The sequence below is a fragment of the Myotis nattereri genome, assembly GCF_964212035.1.
Source record: "Myotis nattereri genome assembly, chromosome: 13".
NCBI classification, from domain to species: domain Eukaryota; kingdom Metazoa; phylum Chordata; class Mammalia; order Chiroptera; family Vespertilionidae; genus Myotis; species Myotis nattereri.
In genome coordinates, this window is record NC_138088.1 from 27,440,566 (window position 1) to 27,463,304 (window position 22,739).

Consider the following 22,739-nt stretch of genomic DNA (forward strand, 5'->3'; position numbering starts at 1 on the left):
AGAGCCACGCCAACAAGCCAGATCTATGATTCGAATTCCATTCTCTTATAAAGGGAACCAGGGCTCCTCGGAGAAATGGCTGGATCCAGCTAGAACTAGGGTAGGAAATATATAAATGAGCTGGGAACATCTGGTAGTGCCAAAAAATAATAAGGAAATATCCCCCTCCTACACCCCAAATAAACAGGTAAATAAGTACACACACAAAAATGATGGGGACATGTCGAAGGGACACAGGAATCAATGGAAAGAGTCCCCAGTGCTGAAAGCTGCAACAGCTTGAGCAAAAATGTAAAAAAGCAGTACTGGGGTTTAGTGCAAAGTATCAAATAAATAGCCCTGAGTCCATTCTGGTAAGTAAGTGACTGGATAAGTAGGGAAGAAGAGACACATTTCTCAGGCAAAAGAACTCTAATTTTTGAGCCTACACACGCTGACGGGATAGATATATTAGTAATTCCCCGCTGCTGAAGCCTGGGTTGAGCATAGTGACTTCCTTCCGAAGAAAACGAGTGGAAGGGGCCAAGGGAATAGAGAGACTGCATGGAGATGCGTCAGCCAGGTGAGGAAGGCTAACGTCAACACCACCAAGTCATGTTGATGGTATGTGATAAAATGGCACTCGACCTCTGTGGTCTTCCTCTCCAAACCATATGACCTCAGTCTAATCATGAGGAAAACATGAGACAAATTCCAGTAAAGAGACATTCCACAAACCACCTGATCAGTTGGCCTCAAAACTGTTAAAATCATTAGTAACAAGGAAAGTCTGAGAAAGTCACAGCCACGAGGAGAAATGACAACCAAAGACAATGTGGTATCCTGAATGGGATCCTAAAACAGAATCAGGTGGAAATTTTAAAAAATCTGAATATAGACTTTAATTAATAATAGTGTCTTCATATTGGTTCATTAATTGTAATAAATGTACCATTCATTGTAATAATGTAAGATGTTAATAATAGGGGAAACTTGGTGAACTCTCTGTACTATCTTTACAATATTTCTGTAAATCTAAAACTGTTCCAAAATAAAAACCTTATTTATAAAAATGTTTAAGTTCAGTGTGACATGCTGGAAGAGATATGAATGAAGGTGTTTCAATTGTGTTGTTGAAAATACTCAATTCCCTGAGTAGTAATGAGCAGAATACAATTGATCACTCAGATCTGTTTCCCTTTTTTTAAATTAGTGAATGCTTATGTTCAATCTTTTCAACACAACACAGATAGTGTTTCTTAATTAGTGAATGCTATGTTCAATCTTTTCAAATACAACACAGATAGTGCTGTATTTCAACATGATAATTGAGGACAGGGTGTGCAGTCACATTTACCAAGAATTGGTAAGAACTACTATAAAAAGCTGGGGATTTTACCCTTTCTGAGTTTTAACGGTGTAGTTTTTATTTCAATTGTCTTATTTAAATGTGTACCTTCCTTTGTTCCATAGTCTTTCATGTGCTCAGAGTTAAAAGAGGACTCTTTGAAACTAAAACATTAAGTCATTGAGATTTTCTAACAAATAATGCTGTCAGTGTATTTGGATGGATACAGTCTATAGGTCAAAAGTTATCAGAGCAAGTAAGAGATTCAGCAGGGCTTTTGCCTACACTATACCGTTCTCTGATATTTTTGTAGAGGTTAAAATGATCTTGCAAATGCATTACCTCTAAAATATTTTTTCATATATATATATAGTCATTAAATTATGTAATTTATGCAATTTTAATATTGATTTATTCTAGAAATTAAGATGACACAGGGAAGACAAAATAAATGGCTGGCTTGATAAGTAGTGAAGACACATATTTCTTGCCATTCATTTGGTTTATCTTCAGCCAAGACATTTAGTAGGATGAGGCAGCAGATTCATCAGACCAGGAAAAAATACAGGCGATCTCTCTCCTCTTCCTTTGAAAAGCCTTACTAGGGATTTCAACCTTTTAAGCTGGTGTGCTTTGTCCTTAAAGTTGTTTCACCTTGTGTTTGTTCTCAGCTGTGTGTATGGTCAGGACCTTAGAGTTACTGGAGGACATCATGATGTCATTTTATACGTGGCGGCTTTAGGATAAGCAACACATAAGCCAACTAATAATAAGCCAACTAATTTAGAAAGAAAGAAAGAGTCTCGTTAAAACATGCACTGTCCTCACTCTGAAGTCACTGCTTTTTTGTTGTTGTTGTTGTTACCAGACTGTCACAGAGAAGCACAAAATGAATGTTCCAGAAACAATGAATGAAGTTCTTGATATGTCTGATGACGAAGGTATGAGAACCTCCTTTGAGTTCATAATAATTAAGTGACTGTGTATTTGTTTCCTGAAGAAAGTTCATTGCAAAAATGTTTTCAGAAACATTAGAATATGTTGTTGTAGCATCAACAGGTTACGTTTTCCACCCACTCACATTGTCCACTTAATCATGCAGTTCGTAAAGCCAACGCCCCTGAAATGCTCAGTGATGGCGAATATATCTCAGATGTTGAAGAAGGTATTTGCAATTTTTTATTGTGATGACACTTAACTACCGTCTTTATCTTCCATTTCTTATCTTTGAAATGTAACACTTCCTTGAGTTACTAACTTTTCATTTTATCTTGAGATTATTAATTTATGTGTCATTTAAACAGCGCATATTTGATGTTACTGATTGTCTTCTTTTAATCTCTCTGAATCAGTTCTTGAACCCGTTTTCCAGCTTAAAAATACAAGTCTCGCTAATTATCTGGATTCATCTCTTTCTATTTGTTTCTGTTAAGCAGGAAGTTGATGGTTTTATTGCTTACATCTGAAAATCTCGAAAGGGAAAACTGATTAAAACTTATAGCTAAAATATTTTTAAATAAGCAAGAGGAAGTCTCTTTATAGGTTAGGAATCGGTTTCCCATTCTAAGATTTTCCCTACACATTTTAGCAAAAGCACCTTTTGATCTTGGACTAATAATGAAAATTCAATCTGAACAAAATTACTTTCAAAATATAAATTTTCAATATTGATTTCATGAAAGAAATAAAAATATAAATGATTATAGTTATACTTCATCTGCTTAAAAGAAACGATTTGTCTTCTGTCTTATTTAAAAATCAATATTTGACCAGGCCAAAATGTATAGATTATATTACTGACATCTTTAAAAGGCTCTGGGAAACTAGCATTTTTACCATGAATATTATAAAGATGGCAAGTCATGGAGTTTTGCTGTAATAATTAAACATTTACTTATATAATGTATGTTATGTTTAGGTTTCTTTCTTGCACCATTTGACTTTCCAAAACTACGTTCCATTTATTGCTCCCTCCATTTGCCATCTTACATGTAGTATTTTTCTCTTGAATCAGTCTTGGTGTTGCTAGTCTTTCTCTGCCTTTAGGTAACTTCCTCATTTTAATTATTGTTCCTTCTTTGATTTGTACAAATTTAATTGGAAATGTAAATAGTGGAAAAATCTACCTGATCCAAAGTCACTTTAACTGTTTGGTGTACAATGGCTGCCCAGTGTTAGTCTGCGGTGGGGACCGCACACCCAGAAGACTAATTCTTGGTGGTCATTAAGGACTTCGAAAGACATGTCTCATTGTTTGTAAATGTTGTTTGGATAAATATTAAAGGGTTGATTCATTTTTCTTTCTTTTCCTCTAAAACATCAGCTATATGTTTATGTCCCCAAATAGGTAATATTTGTATCATCTTTAGTAATATGCTTTCCTGTCATATTATATTTCAATGCCTTCTAATGCCACATTTTCAGAGTAATTTCTGGCAGGCAGGAGAAACAAGAAAAATGATATTCTCATATAGATCTGTACACAGGCAGCCCATGATATCAAAAGTAAGTTTTTCTAATGAAATTATTATGAAATATAATATGACAATCACAGACCTAAAAATTTGCTAGTTTTTAACATACTATCCCAAAATAGCCTCACTGATGAGAAGCCACGTTTGAATGGACTATATAATTTGCCTTATTCATGTAGATAACTAACCAAATAATTTCAAAAAAGGAGAAATTTTGCATCTCTTCATTTGAAGATTCTTGATCTAGCGGTTTAACTAGAAATGACCATCATTGCCTTTAGATGTATCTCAGTTTGGGAATTTGAAATTAATAAGAAAATTTTAATTCTCATTTTATCCATCTTCCCTTAAACACGTTGGGGTATGTGCGGGGACTGTGGGAGTCAAATGGCTTGTGATTTCATAATGTCGTCATAATCTGAACAACAACCATCTAGTGCTGGAATTACCTCCATAGAACCCTCTGCTTAGGAGTTTCTTTTCCTAATGCCCCAAATGATAGGAATTCCCCAGTTTCCAAACTGCCTGTTCCACTATGAATAGCTCAGACTTTAAAAATTCTTCTTTATTGAGTATTCTGCAGCTTCCACCCATTGATCCAGGCTCTTGGTATATCTCGCACTATTTAGAACAAATCTGCCTCTTCTATGTGACAGTCCTTTCAATATTTAAAAACAGTTCTCATATTTCTTCTTGGGTTTTTTTTTTCTCAAGGCATGTTATCACCACTTCCTTCCACTGTCCCTCACTGTCATACTTAATCTTCTGTGCACATTTCAATGTGCCTCAGGGAAATCCATCTCGATTGAGGTGGCCTGAACAAAACACAATATTCTACATGTGGTGTGATCCCAGCAGACTGTAGAAGAGTTATTGCTTTGTCCCTGGATGATATTAAAAATCTATTATTAAAGATTAAGATACGTTTGAGATTGTAATATACATGTGATTTGAGTCATATTAATATTACTGTCAGCTAAAGTCCCAAAATTTTGCTTATATGAGCTCCAGTAAGCCACATTTTCCCTGTCATATAATACATCTTTTTTTTTTTTTGCTGTGGAAATTAGCACTTCTATAATTACTCCAAATCCCAAACAAGTCATTTAGAAATGTTAATTCTGAAAGGTCTCTACAATCTTAATGATAATTTTTACTTCTGACTCTTTTGCTTGACAGTTTGGCCAGAACTTCACCACTTTCATTGGATTAGGCGCAGGGGTGGGCAAACTTTTTGACTCAAGGGCCACAATGGGTTCTTAAACTGGACCGGAGGGCCGGAACAAAAGCATGGATGGAGTGTTTGTGTGAACTAATATAAATTCAAAGTAAACATCATTACATAAAAGGGTACGGTCTTTTTTTTTTTTTTTAGTTTTAGTCATTTCAAACGGGCCAGATCCGGCCCGCGGGCCGTACTTTGACCACGGCTGGATTAGGGGCTGCCTGCCCAGTAAGCCCGAGGAACTGTGGCAAATGTTTATTTCCTCGAAACCACATGTTATGAAAATGTCTCTCTACAAGCTGTAGCAAGAGATCATTACGCTGGTAACCCAGTGTGCCAACGATATCAGCAGCTTTTTAAAGCCAATAAAAATGATAGAAATATATGCTGTCAGTTTTTCTCAAGAAAGAAAAGATGAATGGATGTGTAAAATGGGAAAATATAATTGTCATGTTAAATCATAAAAACTGAGTAAAATATTAACAGAACAGTGGTCTCTCTCCTTTCTTCTTTGATTTCTCCTCTTTCTTAGGTCCACTTTGAGAAATTAGTATAGGGGAAAGAATGTTGGGGTAACTTTCTCAAAAAAAGGAAAACAAGTCTAGACAATGTTATCAGTCAACGACTCCGGGGAACAATGGAGTCAAGTCACAGAGTAGAACAAAGGATGAAGCAGAGCCGGGAGGAAAAGGCTATAAAGAACCTTATCTAAGGCCGGTTGTTAAGCCCAATCATTACACAGGTAGGGGTAACAGAGCTCCTCTGTTTACAAGGGCTAGACAAGGTCACAAGTATCTTAATGCCCTCCTGTCTTCTTTCCCAGAAAATATGTTACATACATGAAAATGAATATACATACAACATTAATATCTTGATTCTAGTGCCAGTTAGATTCTAATGTTTTACAATTCAGCTTGTAATTCAAAAAAAAGAAGAGAGAGAGTGAGTGAGAGAAGGAAGAGGGTGGGAGGAAGGAAGGGGGAAAATAAGAGAGAAAAATAAAGAAAGAGAAGGGGAAGAGAGGGAGAAAGAAAATTGAAATTAAGGTTTAAATTGCCTTAGTTGAACACTGCTTTTTTTTTTTTTTAACTATCAGAGGAACATTGCACATGGCAGGCTGGCTCTCGAGCAGCCATGCCTCAGCTTCCTCCGGGGTTTGCTTTTTCTGCAAGTCTGGTGTGCCCTCGGGTACCACCAACCCAGCGCGGCTCCAAGGCTGCAGGTTGAACACTGCTTTTAAATGATAGATTCCTATAGAATGATTTTTTGTAAAACTTTTTAAAATCTATAAAATGTTATTTCACTTTTCATAATTCTACTGGGTTGAGTAGCAGGTATAAAGAACTATAGATGGGACATAAGAGAAATGGAGTTAAGCCATGAAAAGTAAAACCCAAAGGGGCGGCTCTGTGAAATGTGACTCTCCTGAACAGATGTATGAGACAACTGGGTGAGCAACCTTGCTGGGAGGAATGACTTAATTCTCAGGTACTTACCAATTGGATAGAGCTGCAAAATCTCTTCAGGACCAAGAGCAGATACTAAATATTAAAATTAAAAGACTCTAAATACACATGTGGTAGAAGTTTTTATCAAGTAGGTATGGGTTTGAGATACGATAAATAAAATTCCATCCTATATTAGAGTGGAATGAGGGATGAGGAGAGTCATGCTCAGCTCACCTTGGTGCCAAGTTCAGTGCCCAGTAGAAGCCACAGGAAATCAAAATCCACAGATTTCAAAGACCTGAAAGGGCTGGGTCAGTTTCAGGTAGCCCATGCTCTCCATTATGCGGATGAAGGAGCAACGCCCAAATACATGTTGAGTGGCCTGTCCAACCAGGTGATACCCTGGGCTGGCAGAGCTAGACAAGGAGACAGATCTGACTGTCAGTGGTTTTAGATGATCTCTTTCCCTGATACTCTAACACAGGGGTCCTCAAACTTTTTAAACAGGGGGCCAGTTCACTGTCCCTCAGACCGTTGGAGGGCCGGACTATAGTTTTAAAAAAAACTGTTAACAAATTCCTATGCACACTGCACATATCTTATTTTGAAGTAAAAAAACAAAACGGGAACAAATACAATATTTGTATTTGCATGTGGCCCGTGGGCCGTAGTTTGAGGACCCCTGCTCTAACATGATCTGTTTTCTTGTCTATAGGACCCAAGAATGACTTTTTAAACTTCTTTTTGTTTAATTTTTATTTATTGACTTGAGAGAGAGATATGAAGGGAGAGAGAGAAAAAAACAATGATTTGGTGTCCCACTTATTTTCTTGTATGTGCCCTGACCGGGGATTAAAGCCACAACCGTGGCATATTGGGACAATGTTTTAGCTGACTGACCTACCAGGCCAGTGCTATTTTTAAACTCCTTTTTTAAAAAAAAAAAAGTGTATAGGAAAGGGAATAAATAATGCTCTTCAAAATTATCACAAGGTAATAAGAATTATTTTTTCAAGGCCTTTATGAGACTATAATAGAAATATTATCCCTTCGTCTGGCCTTCTTGGCCAAAGAAACATGCCGACCAAGGTGCAAGGTCAAGCAAAGGAAATATAAACATGATTTAGAATACACTTTAAGAACCAAAAGCAAGTCATTTTAGTAAATATATATCCAAGTATTCTCAGTTAGGGGAGAACAGCTAGAATTTTACTTGGCACAATCTGAAACTCAAAAAAGTAGGAGAAATTACTTTGGGGAATATTGAAGCTGGATTTCAAGAAAGGCACCAGGAAAGTACCCTTCAGGACCCCTCCTGCCTGGGACTGACCTGCTATCCTAATCTTGACATCCCAATGGTTACATCAGACTCTGACGGTTTTAGTTTTCTAGGTCTGAAAAGAAGCCTTGGCCACTAGCTTGCCCCAGGTGGTAATGGGAGTGGTGGTTGTTATGCAGAAATTGTTCTTCACCTGAAATGTTATCGTTGTACAAATACCTCTTAAATTATCTAGCCCTTTGCTTGATATTTCTCTGCTCATGACTGACCTTTCAAATAGACATTACATAATTGCATGCCACTCTTAGCGATAAAGTCAGAATGACTTTATTCTCTGTGGTAGCCCCAGAACCTAGTACAGTGTCTGGCACACAGCAGATCTTCAATACATGTTTGATGAGGTGCATCAAAGTAGAAGGGGACTCCAGGGAAGGCTAGGGTTACAGATTTCTGGAAACAGGCAGAACGGGGAAAATTTGCCTGCCATGTTCTTTTTTCCTTCCACTAAACGCCTTCCCATTGAGACAGGCCTAGGCTATGTATTGAGTTGATAGACAGCTTTGTAATGACTTCCCCCAAGGTATACTTGCATCTCAAAAAATGATGAATTAAAGGAATTTCCCGATGGAGAAAAGGGTCTGTGGTGTGGGGCCAAGGCCTCTGATTTCAACTAGAATTCATCCCATCTTTGGAATTGGAATTGTTTCCTGACTTTCACCCTCACTATCCACTTTCCCAGCTGTGTACTTGACGTTTCCGTTGGATTCTCACAGATGCCTTACCCCAGCATGCCCTAAACACACCCCTCCAAGTCAGTGTGTCTTCCTACCCTTCTCCGTCTCGGTAAATAGGTCTATTACCCAAGTCAAAACCTGTGGTTAGGTGTCATTTCTCTGTTTTTACCACTCATACCCAGTCCATCAGCAAGTCCTATCAGTTCTACTTCCAGAATACATATGAGTTCTCTCTCCTCTGCACTTCCATGCTCACCCCACCCCCACCCGCATCATGTCTCCCATAGAATCCTGACTGCAGGAGCCTCTTCCCAGGGCTCCACTTCCACTCTCACCCACAGACCAAGCTGTCTGTACAGCGCCCTTGGCAATCTTTCATAAGTATATGTTGTACTATGCTATTCCATTCCCCAGCTTAAAACCCTCCAGAGCATAGAGTTATAGTTATGTTTTTGAGATTCATCCCATGCTGTTGCATATAGCTATATTTTATTTTCATTTCTATGTAATGTTCCATTGTGGAAATGTTTCCAGTTTGCAAACAAAGCTGCTACGAATCTTCTTATATATGTTTCCTAGTACACATTTGCGTGCCTTTCTGTAGGGTAGGAACCTAGGATTGTAGTTGCTGGGTTGTGGAGAATGCAAAGACAAAATTCATCCAAGTCCGCTAAGAGTGTAAAAGTATATTGTGAGGTTTTGTGTTTTTGTTTTTTAAAAACAAGGAGAGGAATATCGTAAAGAAAGTGATTAATGATGGGAGGAGGCTGTGACTGGGATGAGGATGCGGGAGGCTTCTGACGTGCTGATGTTCTATTTCTTAACCTGGATTAACAGCTTGTTAAAATATACATTTACATGTTACATAGTTATCTGTGTAGTTGTTGTATTTCATGAAAAAAGTAGGCACCCCCCCCACAAATAATACAGATAAACCCCAAAATAGCACAAATACACAACTGAAATAAACATCTCTCGAGGCTTTACATTGCACTTAGGAAAAAACTCAGTCCCTTTCCGAGATAGATAAGTCCTGTGTGGCCCCTGGCTCCCTCTTTTCCACTCTCCTCTCATCACACTTTTTTTTTTATTTCTTTCTAATGCTCATCTCAGTGTCTTAGTCACAAATTTCAGGGGCAGCAACATTTTCCTGTGAAGGGCCAAAGGTAAATATTTTAGCATTTTCAGGCCACGTGGTTTCTGTCCCAGTGACTCACCTCTGCCTTTGTTGCACGAAAGCTGAGAAGACAAAACCTCTGCTCTGTGGCAGAACCTGATTTACAGAAATAGGAGGCAGGCTGGATTTGGCCCAAGACTGTAGTTTTACAGTTTGTGAGTAATTTTGTTTCTTTTCTTCCAAACTAGACTGTTAGCCCCAGGGGGGCAGAGCTGTCTTTGTCACTGTCTTAGAGGCCCTCATTCCTGGATGAGTGTGTTACTGGTCAGCCTCCACACATTTCCTGTCTCTGTCCCTCCTCAGGATTCCAAATCAATGAACACTCTCAACATCAAAAACAAGCTACTTACCTGTCTATGGAGCCCTTTCTATGGGCGAGGCCTTAAGCTACATACATTTCATGTGTGATGTCTCTTAACACTCACAGTGATTCCCCTAAGGTAGAGCCATTGGTTTTTCCCACTTTCTAGAGGTGGAAAGTCAGTTCCATCAAGGAAGACACTTGATTAAGATCATAGTCAGTGCAGGGCTTATACCCAAATTCCTGTCCTGAACCTCTGCTCTCACCTCAGGGGTGCCTGCTGGTTTAGGGAGCAGTCCCACAACTGTTGGGTTACTGTACGTTTTAAATGAATGAATAAAGGGGTTAGCCCAGAGACCTCAGAAACATTAATTACCAGGTACCTTATCTTGCTTACTTTTGTCGAAGTGGCTGTGGGCAACGCCTGTACCATTATTACTCCTAATTTTCACTCAGTCCTAATTTAAAGTGTTATTAGTCCTAATTTCATCAAGGAATCTGAGGCTCAAAGAGTTTAAGATATTTGTTCAGGACCACATAGTAAGGAATTTGGAATTGGATTTTTGTTTTTCTGCTTTGACTTTCTACTCAATGAGATGCTGTAAGGGAAGAGTAGATAAAGTGACGAGGAATTTTGAAAGAAGGGGAGATCACTGAAGGCCTCAAGAAGGAACCATTTTAAGGCATAGATAGAATTTGGACAAACAGAACTTTTGGGGGGTAGAGGGTGGAGATTGGAAAGACGTGTTCCCGATTCAGAAAACTTTTTTTGGTTCAAGTGTCAGAGACAGAGAAGCGGAGGCCTCCACGGCAGAGCCCAGCACGCACTGGCCTGGATGCGGACCCCAGGGCAGGGCATGGGGAGGAAGAGAAATGTTCTAGAAAACCCTGGGCGCATTGACATTTAAGAGAGGGAGGAAGAGGAATGCTAAAAGATATGGGAGAGGGAGTGGGTGAACAGAGGAGGGGGAAACCAGAGAGTGAGTTCTCGTGGAAGCCCTGGGAGGACCTCCCCTGGGAAGGTCTAGTCAGATGAGCACAGGCAGTAAGCGGCTCCCTGGTGACCTCAGCATCTGACACGCCCATGACATTGTGAATGTAGACTCAGAAGTAGCTCTAATGTAGGGGAGAAAGCTCAGACAGTGAGTGTATTTTTTCCCCCAAGAAGCTTGTGGAATGGGTGGCAGAGGGATTGTCTTAAGAGATGGCACAGAATTAAGCATGCTTATTGGCTAAGGACAATGGGCTGTTTTTTCATTTGCCCAGAACACATTGTAATTTTGAGCATGCTTCTCCCCCTCACCCCTGCCAAAGTATCTTAATCCCTGCCCATCTATGTGGAAAGCCTGACCTGCTTCGTATGGAAGTGGGTCTAATCTGACCAGCTTAGTTCCCTCCCCTCCCCCTGGCTTCCTTACTGCAGAGAAGAAAGGGAAGCATCCGCACTGAGGATGAAGGGCAGAGAGCTGGGAACAGGAGCGGGCAGAGAACCTGGGGACGACAAATGGGAAGGGTGGTCTGACCATCTGGGCCAGAACCACAGTGAGAATGAGAACTGACAACAGGCTTGGTATCTTTGCCTTGTATACACACATCTTTTAGGTCAGAAATATAAAAAAAAAAACAAAAACAAAAACAAAAAGCAGGTGTGTATTGCCCTGCACAGTGGAAGGCACTTTGGATATAAGAGCAGGAAGAGGCCAAAACCTTGCCCACAAAGTATACAGGGTACCTGGGGACAGCGCTCATGGTTCTGTTTTTCACATACGGTCCGGTCCTCAGGCACCTAAGTCATGAGCTGGGACTAAGGAGCTCCGGCTTTGGAGTCAGGGATGGATGAATCACTAAGGCAGAATGACTAGAAGAAAGAACCAATTGGCAGGACACTGCCACCTTGGATTTAGCTACCTCATTTCTCTGCAAGTAAGAACCAACATTTCCGTGCCTGAAATGGGCTAGTTTGTGGCTAGTAGTTTATTCATCATCTAGTCATCTTACAAGTGGCATAGATTTTAGACCATGCGGAGGGTGTAAGTAACCTTGCAGCCCTTCCTAGCTGCATTCCGGTGCTTGTCTTAGGAGTTCACTTGACCAGCTCAGTGAGTGTACTGTCCACTCTTATTTAGATGGCTAAGGAGAAGTTCTGGATTAGGATTAAGGAATATTGAAAAGAAAATGAAAAATGATAGCTTCTATCACAACATTGTCTCTTTCTACCTCTTCACAGGAAAGACACTAGATTCTTTTGCTTTTCTGGGATGAGTTTGTTTATTAACCCAGCCGAGATCACAGGGGACATTTTTCATTGCCACGTCTGGAAAAGTTCCAACACTGAGTCATGCTTGCGTGCTTTAGCAACTCTATCTAGCCTGAATGAAGGAGCAGTACACTGCTATGCAGCTTTTTTAAAGAAGCACATCTAGCCACAAAGAACAGCACCATGTTCAAGAGTAAAGAAGCGAGTTGACTTTTATTCTCTTTTAAAAAAGACAACTCGGCCTGAGCAACAAGAGTCGTTTGTTCTGTGGGACAACAGCAACTTGTTATTGTCTAAGAGATGTGCCAATTTTGCCATCCGAGCCTGCTTCCTGGTTGGCCACCTATGAAGCCAGGATCTTCTGAGCATAGAATGCCAGAGAAGGGAATGAAAGACCGCGGAGGCTGGCCCTCCCACAGCGGCACAGGAATCCCCTAAAATGACACACACTTCTTCAGCCTTCTTAAGACCACCTGTTCCACTCATGGCTCATCTCAACATTTTCTCAACTTGCCCCATTGTTCTCATATGAAAAAAAGGTTATATTCCAGCATTTAGTTTATGTGTTGAAAGAACTCCCTCCTACTGCCAGAAGGTGCTGGAAAACAAATGGTTAAAGTGAGACCCCAGTATCTGCTCATTCCTGACTGGGAGGGCAAGTGGAGGGGGCAGGGGGCAGGACAGAACGCTCACTCCATGCTTGACCTTGGGCTTGGGCCATCAGCCTCTCTCTGAGTCTCCAACCATCTCAAGAAGGTACTGGAGTCATGAGCACCTTCTGGGCCTCCAGCCAAACACAAGTGCCTGTGCTACACGCAGGAACGCCTGAAGCAAAGGGCACCATTCCGTCACCTGCACATCCCCAGCTTCCTGGTACCCATCTCTCAGAACATTCAGAGGAGGCCTTGCTTAATACAAGCTCTTGATCTCGAGTGCAAATTGCAAAGTGAAATATATGCAATCTGGAATCTAAGTAACTTTCCCATTAACTATTGTGTGACTCCAAGAAAGAATTAGACTTCTAGAACTAAAGTTTGAGTGGATCCGGGTCCTAAACTTACTGTATTCCTCTTCCTTTCTGCTCACATTTCCTTGCTTTTCTGAGAATGTCAATATCGGGGTTGAGAGAAAAAGACATGGGAGCAAATATAGTCATTTGGATTCTCCATGGTGAAAATCTATTGTCTAAATATCAGTGGAGAAAAACATCTTTTCAGTAAGGCTTTGAATTGATGGAAAATAATTTTTCTTCAAAGCTTTTTTGCATTCTTATGTTTCTTATTTGAACCTTCAAAAAATAAAATGTGCTGGCTCTTATTTGGTTTATCTCTAACGAGGTTAGTAATACCGCACGGAGCTCTGTGAAGATGAAAAGAAATAAAATATATGAAACATTTATAACAGTGACTGGCATATAGTAGGTGCTCATTAAATGGCAGTTCCTCTTTTTTGTTGTTAAATGCATACAACTACTTATCCTGCTTCATACTGCAGAATGAGAATTAGGGAATAAAGCAGGAGAGGAAAAGGGAGAACTTTGAGATTTTGGGTCTTCGGGTAGAAAAACATATATAGGTGAACAAATAATTGAATTTTAACAACTAATGAATATATATGGTATGTTGCTTGTCACTTGCATAGTATGGGTTCTAACCTAGACTCTACCACCAACTAGACATGTGAGTTTTGAAAAATAACCAAACCTCTTATGAAAAAACCTCTATTGGTTTTTTCACCAGTAGAAGGGAAACAATAGTACCTGCTTCACAGGGTTGAGGGTTATATGAGACATGCATATAAAACGCTCAGTTAGCACAATGTCTAGCATATACAAAGCACTAAAATCGTAGCCAGCAGGAGTCGTAGTACAGTTTTGTATTATGATTTGTGCCCTGGTCTTAACATTTTTACTAGAAACTAAATGCTTCAAAGGCAATAGTTGGCTTTACTCATAAGTACCAGTCCAGTGCTCTACTGTCTTACTACTGAAAGTGTGGTTGCGGTCACCCAGGAGTTTGTTATAAATGCAGGATCTCATGGTCTCCCATGACCTGTGGAATCAGTATCCGCATTTTAACAAGGTCTCCAGGTGATACAAATATATGCACTGAAATTTGGAGACACTCCACTCGATTCATTGAATTCATTTGCTAAAGCTGATGTTTTACTTATTCTATTAATTCCCACCAGGAAAATAGATTTAATTCTGTAGAAGCAATACCGCCATTAGAGACTTGCCATTCGTTTGTAAGGATCCTTTAGACAGTGTTTATCAAAGTGTGGTCCCTGGACCCGGAGCATCAGATTCACTTGGGGTCGTGTGATGCTAACACATCCCCACTGCTTTAGAACACTGGGAAACTGCCAGAAGTACACGAGTATTGTGTATCTCCTTTCTACCTTAGTTCATTTCTTCTCTTCCATCTCTTAAAGATGTAAATAAGGTCAAATATCTAAAACACTGAGTTTCCTACCCATGTTTGCCAGATATTTGCCAGTGCACATACACATCTTAGTATCTACCGGGCAGATCTTTATATGTCAAAATACCTTTTCAGGTGAACGAAACACACAGCCTAATGACTTGCCTGCAGTCCCTGTTTTGTTTTGTTTTAATGTTATTCGTTTTTTGAATAGGTGGTAGATGCACATGGTATAAAATTCCCAAGGTACAAGAGTTGTCGGTGAAAAGTAAGTCTCCCGTCTTCTTGTTGCTTTGGTAATATAGTTGCCATCTCCAGATGCAATCACTGAACTTTCATTGCACACATTTACTGAGCATGTACTATGTGCCGGGCACTCTTCTGGGCATTGGATACAGAAATATATAGAAAAAAAACCCCTGTCCTCATGGAGCTTACATTTGGTTACCAATCTCTTACAGTATTTATTCAATAGCATAGCATATTGCAGTAGTTAAAAGCAGAGCTCTGTATCAAACCAACTGATTTTGAATTTGGTTTTCCCCACATTCTCAGTAATCTTACTCTTAGTGTGGCCTGGGTTATATCTTGAAATAGAGATAATCATTCTATTTTATAATATCATTGTGAGAATTATATGAAATAATACTTATAATGCACCAAATAGTGCCTAGAACATAGTAAATGCTCAATAAATAGCAGTGTTGATTTTAATGGTGTGATCTCATTCTACTTTTCTATAATGTACTCAAGAAATGGCTAAAGGATTTCTTTTCCCAACAGTTTTCATTTCCTCTCTCTGCTGTGTGGTGATTTAAAAAAAATTATCACTTTTCTTACAACAAGTAAATTTAAATCTTCTAAATTCTGATCATTAACTCCTTATCTGTAAGACTCTGCTGATTTCTAGTAAGAAGCCAACTCATACTAAATCACTAGAGTATAAAGGTTGAGTTCCTCTTTATTTTTTCTAATCTAGCTTTTAAAAGATCTTATGTAATTTGGACGTCTTGTATTAATCATTTAAGGTTTTTATACTCTTTTTTAAAAAATATATTTTATTAATTTTTTACAGAGAAGAAGGGAGAGGGATAGAGAGTGAGAAACATCGATCAGCTGCCTCCTGCACGCCCCCCAGTGGGGATGTGCCCGCAACCGAGGTACATGCCCCTGACCGGAATCGAACCTGGGACCCTTGAGTCCGCAGGCCGATGCTCTATCCACTGAGCCAAACCGGTTCGGCTATACTCTTAATTTCAACTTTATAATATTACAAAATTTATACCTCGGGGAGATTTCTGCATTTCACAGCAGAGGAACTAAGCAAAGTTTCTGACAATATAATTTGGTTTAGTTACCTTAAGGAACTTTCTTTATGATTCTAGTCCTATCTAGATGGGAAAGCAATTTTCAACTCCTGGAAAAGTAACAAAAGTATTTCTTGGCTATGGGCTTAAGGGGGAAAAGAGTAGAAGAAAATCACATGCAAAAATAAATAAATAAATAGATAGATAGATAGATAGATAGATAAATAAATAAGAGAAAAAAGAACTCCTGGGACATGAAAACACTTCTAAATATTGGGCCAAGAACCGTTCCCTCTGTTCAGCCTGAAAAGGAATGTTAGTGGGCATAATGTAAGAATGCAAGGAACTTGGCTCAGGTATATGTATTCCACCTTGTACTGACACCGGGCCGTTGACATGAAATCTAAAAAGGAATGAGGGCACACCAGTTGACCCACCAGTTCTGATCATCCTTTCATGTATGTATTATCTTTCTTTCTCTCCTCTGTCCTTTATTTTATTTTGTATTCTTTCCTGGGAGACAAAGTGTATGAAGCTTTGAAAGTTTGATTGTGGTACAGGAACCTCTTCTCTTAGCCTGGTCATGATAGAGGAGGAAGAGGAAGAGGAGATAGCCGGGGCATTGAAGTGCCTCTGAACAGCTTTCGTTATTTGGTTAATGGTGAGGTCAAAGTAGACTTGAGGTGTTTTGTGTTCTTTTAACATTTTCCAGCCTCTGGTGTTATATTGTCAGAAATGGATTAACAAAAAGAACACCAGTGCTTCTAATTTTGAAAGGCGTAAAATCAATACTAAAAAAAATGAGGCCTCTAGTGGCATTTACCAGTGTACTTCCCCTGGACTTGTCAACCCTAATCATATAATGCACTCCGGAGCTAACTCTAACCCACTAGGGATGCATTAGGCAACCAGTGTGCGACCTCTTTGGCTTACCTTTGGACCTTCTCATTTCTCATTGTGCTCTGTTTCCACTAATTATTACAATGTAACGACCCATCTCTAAACTCAGCTGCATAATTTATTATTATTATCTCCCGCGGTTGTGTGAGTTGACTGGGCTCAGCTGGTTTCTGGAGATCTTTCATGACATTACAGTCAGATAGCAGCCGAGGCAGGAATAACATGGCAGGATGTTCAATAGGGTGTCTTTATTCAAAGATCTGTTACCTCAGAAGGCTGGAATGGCTGGGGATTGCCTGGGCATCTCTGTCTTTCTGAGCCACCTCTTTACGGCTACTTTGAGCTTCTTCACAAGCATGATGGTCTCAAGGCAGTCAAATGCCTTACAATTCGATTGGCTTTCCCCAAATAAGTGTTCTAGTAGACTGAGGCAGAAACTATAAGGTTTCTTTTAACTCATACTCAGAAGTGATGCATAATCATTTCCCCTGCATTCTGTTGTTCAAAAGTCAAGCCAGTGTACCAAACACTTGTAGGAAACATAAACCCACTCAGGTACTTCTTAGTAAGTGAAAACTTGTGTTTCTTGGTAATATACAGCAGTGGGCAAAAGTAGGTTTGCAGTTGTGAATACACAAAACAGTTTATTCTTGTGTTATGAATTATTGTATTATAACTATAAACTACTTTTGGCCACCCCTGTATATATTTTAACTAAATATATCTGATGTTGTGTGAGTGATGTCCATTAATAGAATTACCTTTGTATAAGAAGTATTGTTAGAACAGTGATGGCGAACCTTTTGAGCTCGGCATGTCAGCATTTCGAAAAACCCTAACTTAACTCTGGTGCTCTGTCACATATAGGAATTTTTTGATATTTGCAACCATAGTAAAACAAAGATTTATATTTGATATTTATGTTATATATTTAAATGCCCTTTAACAAAGAAAAATCAACCCAAAAAAATGAGTTCGCGTGTCACCTCTGACACGCGTGTCATAGGTTCGCCATCGCTGGGTTAGAAACTGCCAGTAATAAAACATTTTTTGGATTATAGAATGGATTAGAGGCAGTTTATAAATCACTTAACACAGCTTATCTCATTCCTTTCTAAACTTGGTACAGTAGTGTGTTGTACCAAGTAGTGTGTCATCATAATTATAGACTATTGTGTTTATTGAAAGGAAAGTAAGTTAGTTTTATTATTGTTGTTCATTCTTTCATTCAATCAAGAAATATTTGTTGACTCTCTATAGTGAGCCAGGCCCTGTGTTAGCCAGGAGAGAGTAGGGACAAATTCCTGCTATGGTTGGATTTTTGCCCTTACCAGTATATATAGTAGCAATTTGGATGCTGACTATGTGAGTTCATACATTCAGGTGCTTGGGCACTAGACAAAACTGAGTCACAGAATATTAGTGACAATTAGTGCTCATTAAGCCCTTCCTTTGCGCATTATTCCATTTAATCCTCCCAACGGGTTATTGGGATAGAGGCAGAGTTACGATCCCAGTGTTGTAGAGGTTGAAACTGACTCAGAGTAGAGTGTTTCAAAGGTCACCTAATCAGTAGCGGTGGAACTTGGATTTTAATCCAGAGCACCTACCATGCCCAACTGCATCAACATAACACCAATGCCTTTATTTCTGAATTCCCTAACTTGTAAAAATGTTTTCACTATATATATATATATATATATATATATATATATATATATATATATATACCATATGTATATATATACCATATGTATATATTTATTGATTTTAGAGAGGAACGGAGAGGGAGAGAGAGATAGAAGCATCAATGATGAGAGAGAGTGTCATTGATTGGCTGCCTCCTGCATGTCCCCTACTGGGGATCGAGCCCACAACCTGGTCATGCGTCCTTGACCGGTATGGAACCCGGGACCCCTCGGTCCGCAGGCTGATGCTCTATCTACTGAGCCAAACCGGCTAGGGCTTCACTTTTCTAAAGTGGTAGGTGCATAATTTTTAATGTCATAATGCTATTTTCATTCATCTCTGACCAAATGTATTGACAGCTCCCACGGCTACTCCAACCCCAGGCTTCTTTTTGGTTTTACAGTGACCATTTCTGAAGTCTAAGAAGGATGGGTAAAGAGGAATGAAAACTTAATTTTATTGACATTTTACTGTATACCAACCAGTTATCAAGCTTGACATGCAAAAAAAAAAAAGTGCTAAGTGACTGTAGCATGTAGATGGGAAAGAAAACACAACCACCAACCTCATTAATAAAAGTAATCATGAATTCAAATATTTATGGGGCATTTACAATATGCCAGGCCCAGGAAAAATTTGGTTCCTAATCTGGGGGATCTCACCATCCAGTGGGAGACACGAAGCAGATGTTTCTCCTGGCAACACACTCTGATAAGGGAAGCCCACCAGAGAGCCATCTCACTTAAGATGATGAGTGAGGGTGGGAGGAGTTCTAGAAAGAGTCAAACATTGGAGGAATTACTCAGATGCAGAAGAGGGTAAAGGTTCCATCAGGAGAATGCACCCTGTGCAGTGGTTCAAAGTCTAAAAGACTTTCAGGAATTCCCTGGGCTGCAGTCGTTCTGCATAACAGAGGGCAGGCTGGGTGTGTGTGGTGGAGCGGCCAGAGAAGCTGGCCAACAAGTCCGCAGGAAGGACCTTTTTTTCATTGCAGTCCGTTTTGGACATTTTCTCCATTTTAACCATGACTTTCCCCAGGATTGCGCTTGGGAATATGTTTCCATATGCGCCAGGCATTATAAAGGGCTTCCCTTGCGTTTCTGCGTATTTACAGTGTTGGTTACAGCCCGGCTGGCCCAATGGAAACACCGGGTGTCGGAGTCCCATCATCGTCATATTCCATGAGTCATTTATTGATGCAGTTACTTACGCGTTTACCCAGGAAAACCAAATCTGTTTCCCACTTTGTCGGTTCTACAGCTTCAAATGTCAGTATGTTTAGGTAACAGTCCAAGAGGTAGAGGCACTGTCGTGAGACAGGGCTGCAGACCACTTAGTTCAGCGAGACCGTTTCAAACCCTCTACTTCCTTTCTAGCCCGTCTCCAGCTGTGCTGAAAAGAGGAAAGAAGTCGCCTCTGCGTGTGCCCAGGTGGAGGGTGCAGAGTGCCGCTTGGTGCCAGCACAAACAGGGTGGGGCAGCTGGGAAGGGGCGGGAGTCCCCAAGAAGGGAACACCTCCCCGCCGCCCCACTGGCCTCTCCAGTCCACTGCGCCCCCTGCCCCTCGCTCTCTCCAGGGACCTCCCAAGAGGGAGAGCCAGTGAGTCCCTATGAGTGTGTTAAAGAGTTGAAAGAACCTGTGCCCCCACATAAAGCAGAACATCCACTCGCTTAGCTGGTCTCACTTCCCCTCTTCCTCCAACTCCTGCTGAAAAGCAGCGGTGATGGGTGAGGAGTGCGTTCTCAAGAGCTTCTTGGAGAGCTCTGGGAATCACTGCTGCTTCCCTCGCCCCACAGTTTCACAACCTCTTCTCAAGGGCAGGCCCTCCCTTTCGCTCTCTTTTTCCCCCTCCTTCCACCTGACAGGGACCATAAATAACCGAGGCTCCCGGTGTCCCGGCTGAGAACAAAGTTGAAAGTTTGCCGGGAGCTCCCCGCCACTCCCCGCTGGGCCGCTGCTTTGTTTCTTCTGTTTTTCCTCTACCTGGGTTGGCCGGCTCCTCATCCACGTGGGAGAAGAGTCACCTCCTAATTAAATGCAGCACCTCGCTCCTGGCTCTCCTCCGTTTAAGGCTGTCTCGGTTACCCGGTTAGGCACGGAGCACTGGTATCAAATTACCGAAAGTCTACACTGGAGCTGCCCTCATATTTACATACAAATAACTCAGGGCTTGCATTTATGTCACCATTCGGTCCTGCTAGAGGCTTGCCAGAGGAGTTTTTAATCCAATCAGAAGGCGCTTTAAAAGGATGTCTGCGGAGTAATCAAAAGGATCTTAAGCTCAATTAAGAGTAGCCAGGTTTTGTTGTTGTTTTTTTTTTTTTTGGTCTGAAATATTGAAAATCTTTGAGCTCTGATGAGTAGGAGAAGATGTGTAATTCCTCCATTGCCTACGAGGAGACGGAGATGCTGAGAGGACCTCGGCGGCGGTGGTGAAGACGGTGGCTACACCCCAGGGACTGGTTTGTTTGGGCTGATTTGGAGGTAGATTCTAAATCACTGGTTAAGGAATTCCTGGAAACCTCAGGAAACATCTGATCCGCCCCATCCTGGTGAACATGGCTTGGCGACAGAGTAAGATCTTTAAGTTGTACTTGGTGTGCACTGTTTTTTTTTTTTTTTTTTGTCTCATTTGTGGTGATTGTGAAAATTAGCCCAGCTGTAAATAGTTACTTAAAATAATCTCTTGGTCCTGGGTCGCAGAAGAAAGTTGATCTGTTTAGTTTTTACATTTGGGGAAAGAAAAAAAAACACAACAGTAGTCGACAGTGTATTTTTAGACTTGATTGGTAGTTTAAAAAGATGAGCTCTTGTGGTTTCCTGAGTTTAAATGAATGGAAAGTATAAATGGTACTGAGAAAGGAACTGGAAAATATCGCTGGAGCGGATGAATCACTTTACCTTTGAGAAAACATAACACACGCTTTTGAAATCTCACGGGGCCAGCCAAGTTTGTGTCCAGAAAGAGAATGAGAGTCGTAAAAAGGAGACAGAGTTTGCCTGTTGGCGGAAGGAGCTCTGCCACGGCCTGTGCTACATTTTGCGAGGATGGGAAACGTCCCAGGGGGCAAAAGCCTCTGGAAAACCTGCCCTGTCACTCTTGGAATGTGGTTTTTCCGCGTGAGGTCATGTTATGCATATGCAGCTGGGCCAAGTATTTTATGCGATTAACTCTTTGTATTGATGACTCAAGAACAGTTTCTGTGGTCCCTTTCCAAACCGCTGGAACTCCCATTGGACCTCTGCTTTCCGAGTAGGGTTCAGGCCTGGGGGCCGCAGGGCCAGGTTGTTCATTTGATCCGTTTAGAAACAGTTGCAGATCGGTGGGATTCAAAGTTCCCCAGTGGAGCAGTTATCCTTCAGATTAAGTAACTTGCTGGCTTTTTGCATAAGCCCCAAACCGAAATCCTGGGTGTGAGAAGACTATTTAACAAAACTCCCTTCCCACGTATAATTTCCAGAGCAGTAAGGAAGAGGTGGTTTTTATTTTGCAACAACGTCCATTCAAACAAGCTGCCCTCATCACAGTGCGTTGAGGAAAACTAATTGACATAAAAAAAAATCCTTCTTTCTACTTAGGCGCAGGGGCAGGGGGAGATTTTTTAAAAAATTGGTGCTTAACACCAGGTGCTTTTTCTGCTACTTAGATTCACTCTTGAAATTATGAACTAACCTCTGCCCATGCTTTTTCCTGCTAAACGGCAGCTACAAACACTACCCAGGGGACAGGAGAAGAGGACAGAGAGAATGGGTGACTTGCTGATGACCGAAGGAACAGGTTTCCACAAAAGGCACGTTTTCAAAGGGACGCTTCTGATTGCGGCTTGCTTTGTCCATCCGCAGGCGAAGATGCGCTGACGGGGGACACTGACAAGTACCTGGGGCCACAGGACCTCAAGGAGCTGGGGGACGATTCTCTGCCTGCCGAGGGCTACATGGGCTTTAGTCTTGGGGCCCGTTCTGCCAGGTATTTTGTTGTTGCTGTTGTTGTTTTTCAGAGGTAATTTGAGACAGCCATGATTTGTCATAAACCAAAATCATTTTCCATTTTCACCATTATCCCCAAGTACGCTCTTTGGATGAGGATGTGAATTTGGTGAAATGTTCGCTACTCCATTGTATGTGCTCCGCTATTTTCTTTCATGGTTTTCAGTCCTTAATTGTCTGTGATTGAACGTGTTAATTGTTCTTTTTCTCC

At 40.7% G+C, this 22,739-nt stretch overlaps 1 protein-coding gene across 1 annotated transcript in view; it reads left to right on the forward strand.

Annotated features, from left to right (window-relative positions):
* ANK3 (ankyrin 3) overlaps positions 1 to 22,739 on the forward strand; it is a 294,328-nt gene that overhangs the window by 183,460 nt on the left and 88,129 nt on the right. Inside the window, exons 23-24 of the mRNA XM_081104730.1 lie at positions 2,196 to 2,268; positions 22,385 to 22,508. Coding sequence (XP_080960856.1) covers positions 2,196 to 2,268; positions 22,385 to 22,508 — 197 coding nt within the window. The remainder of the gene's footprint in view (positions 1 to 2,195; positions 2,269 to 22,384; positions 22,509 to 22,739) is intronic.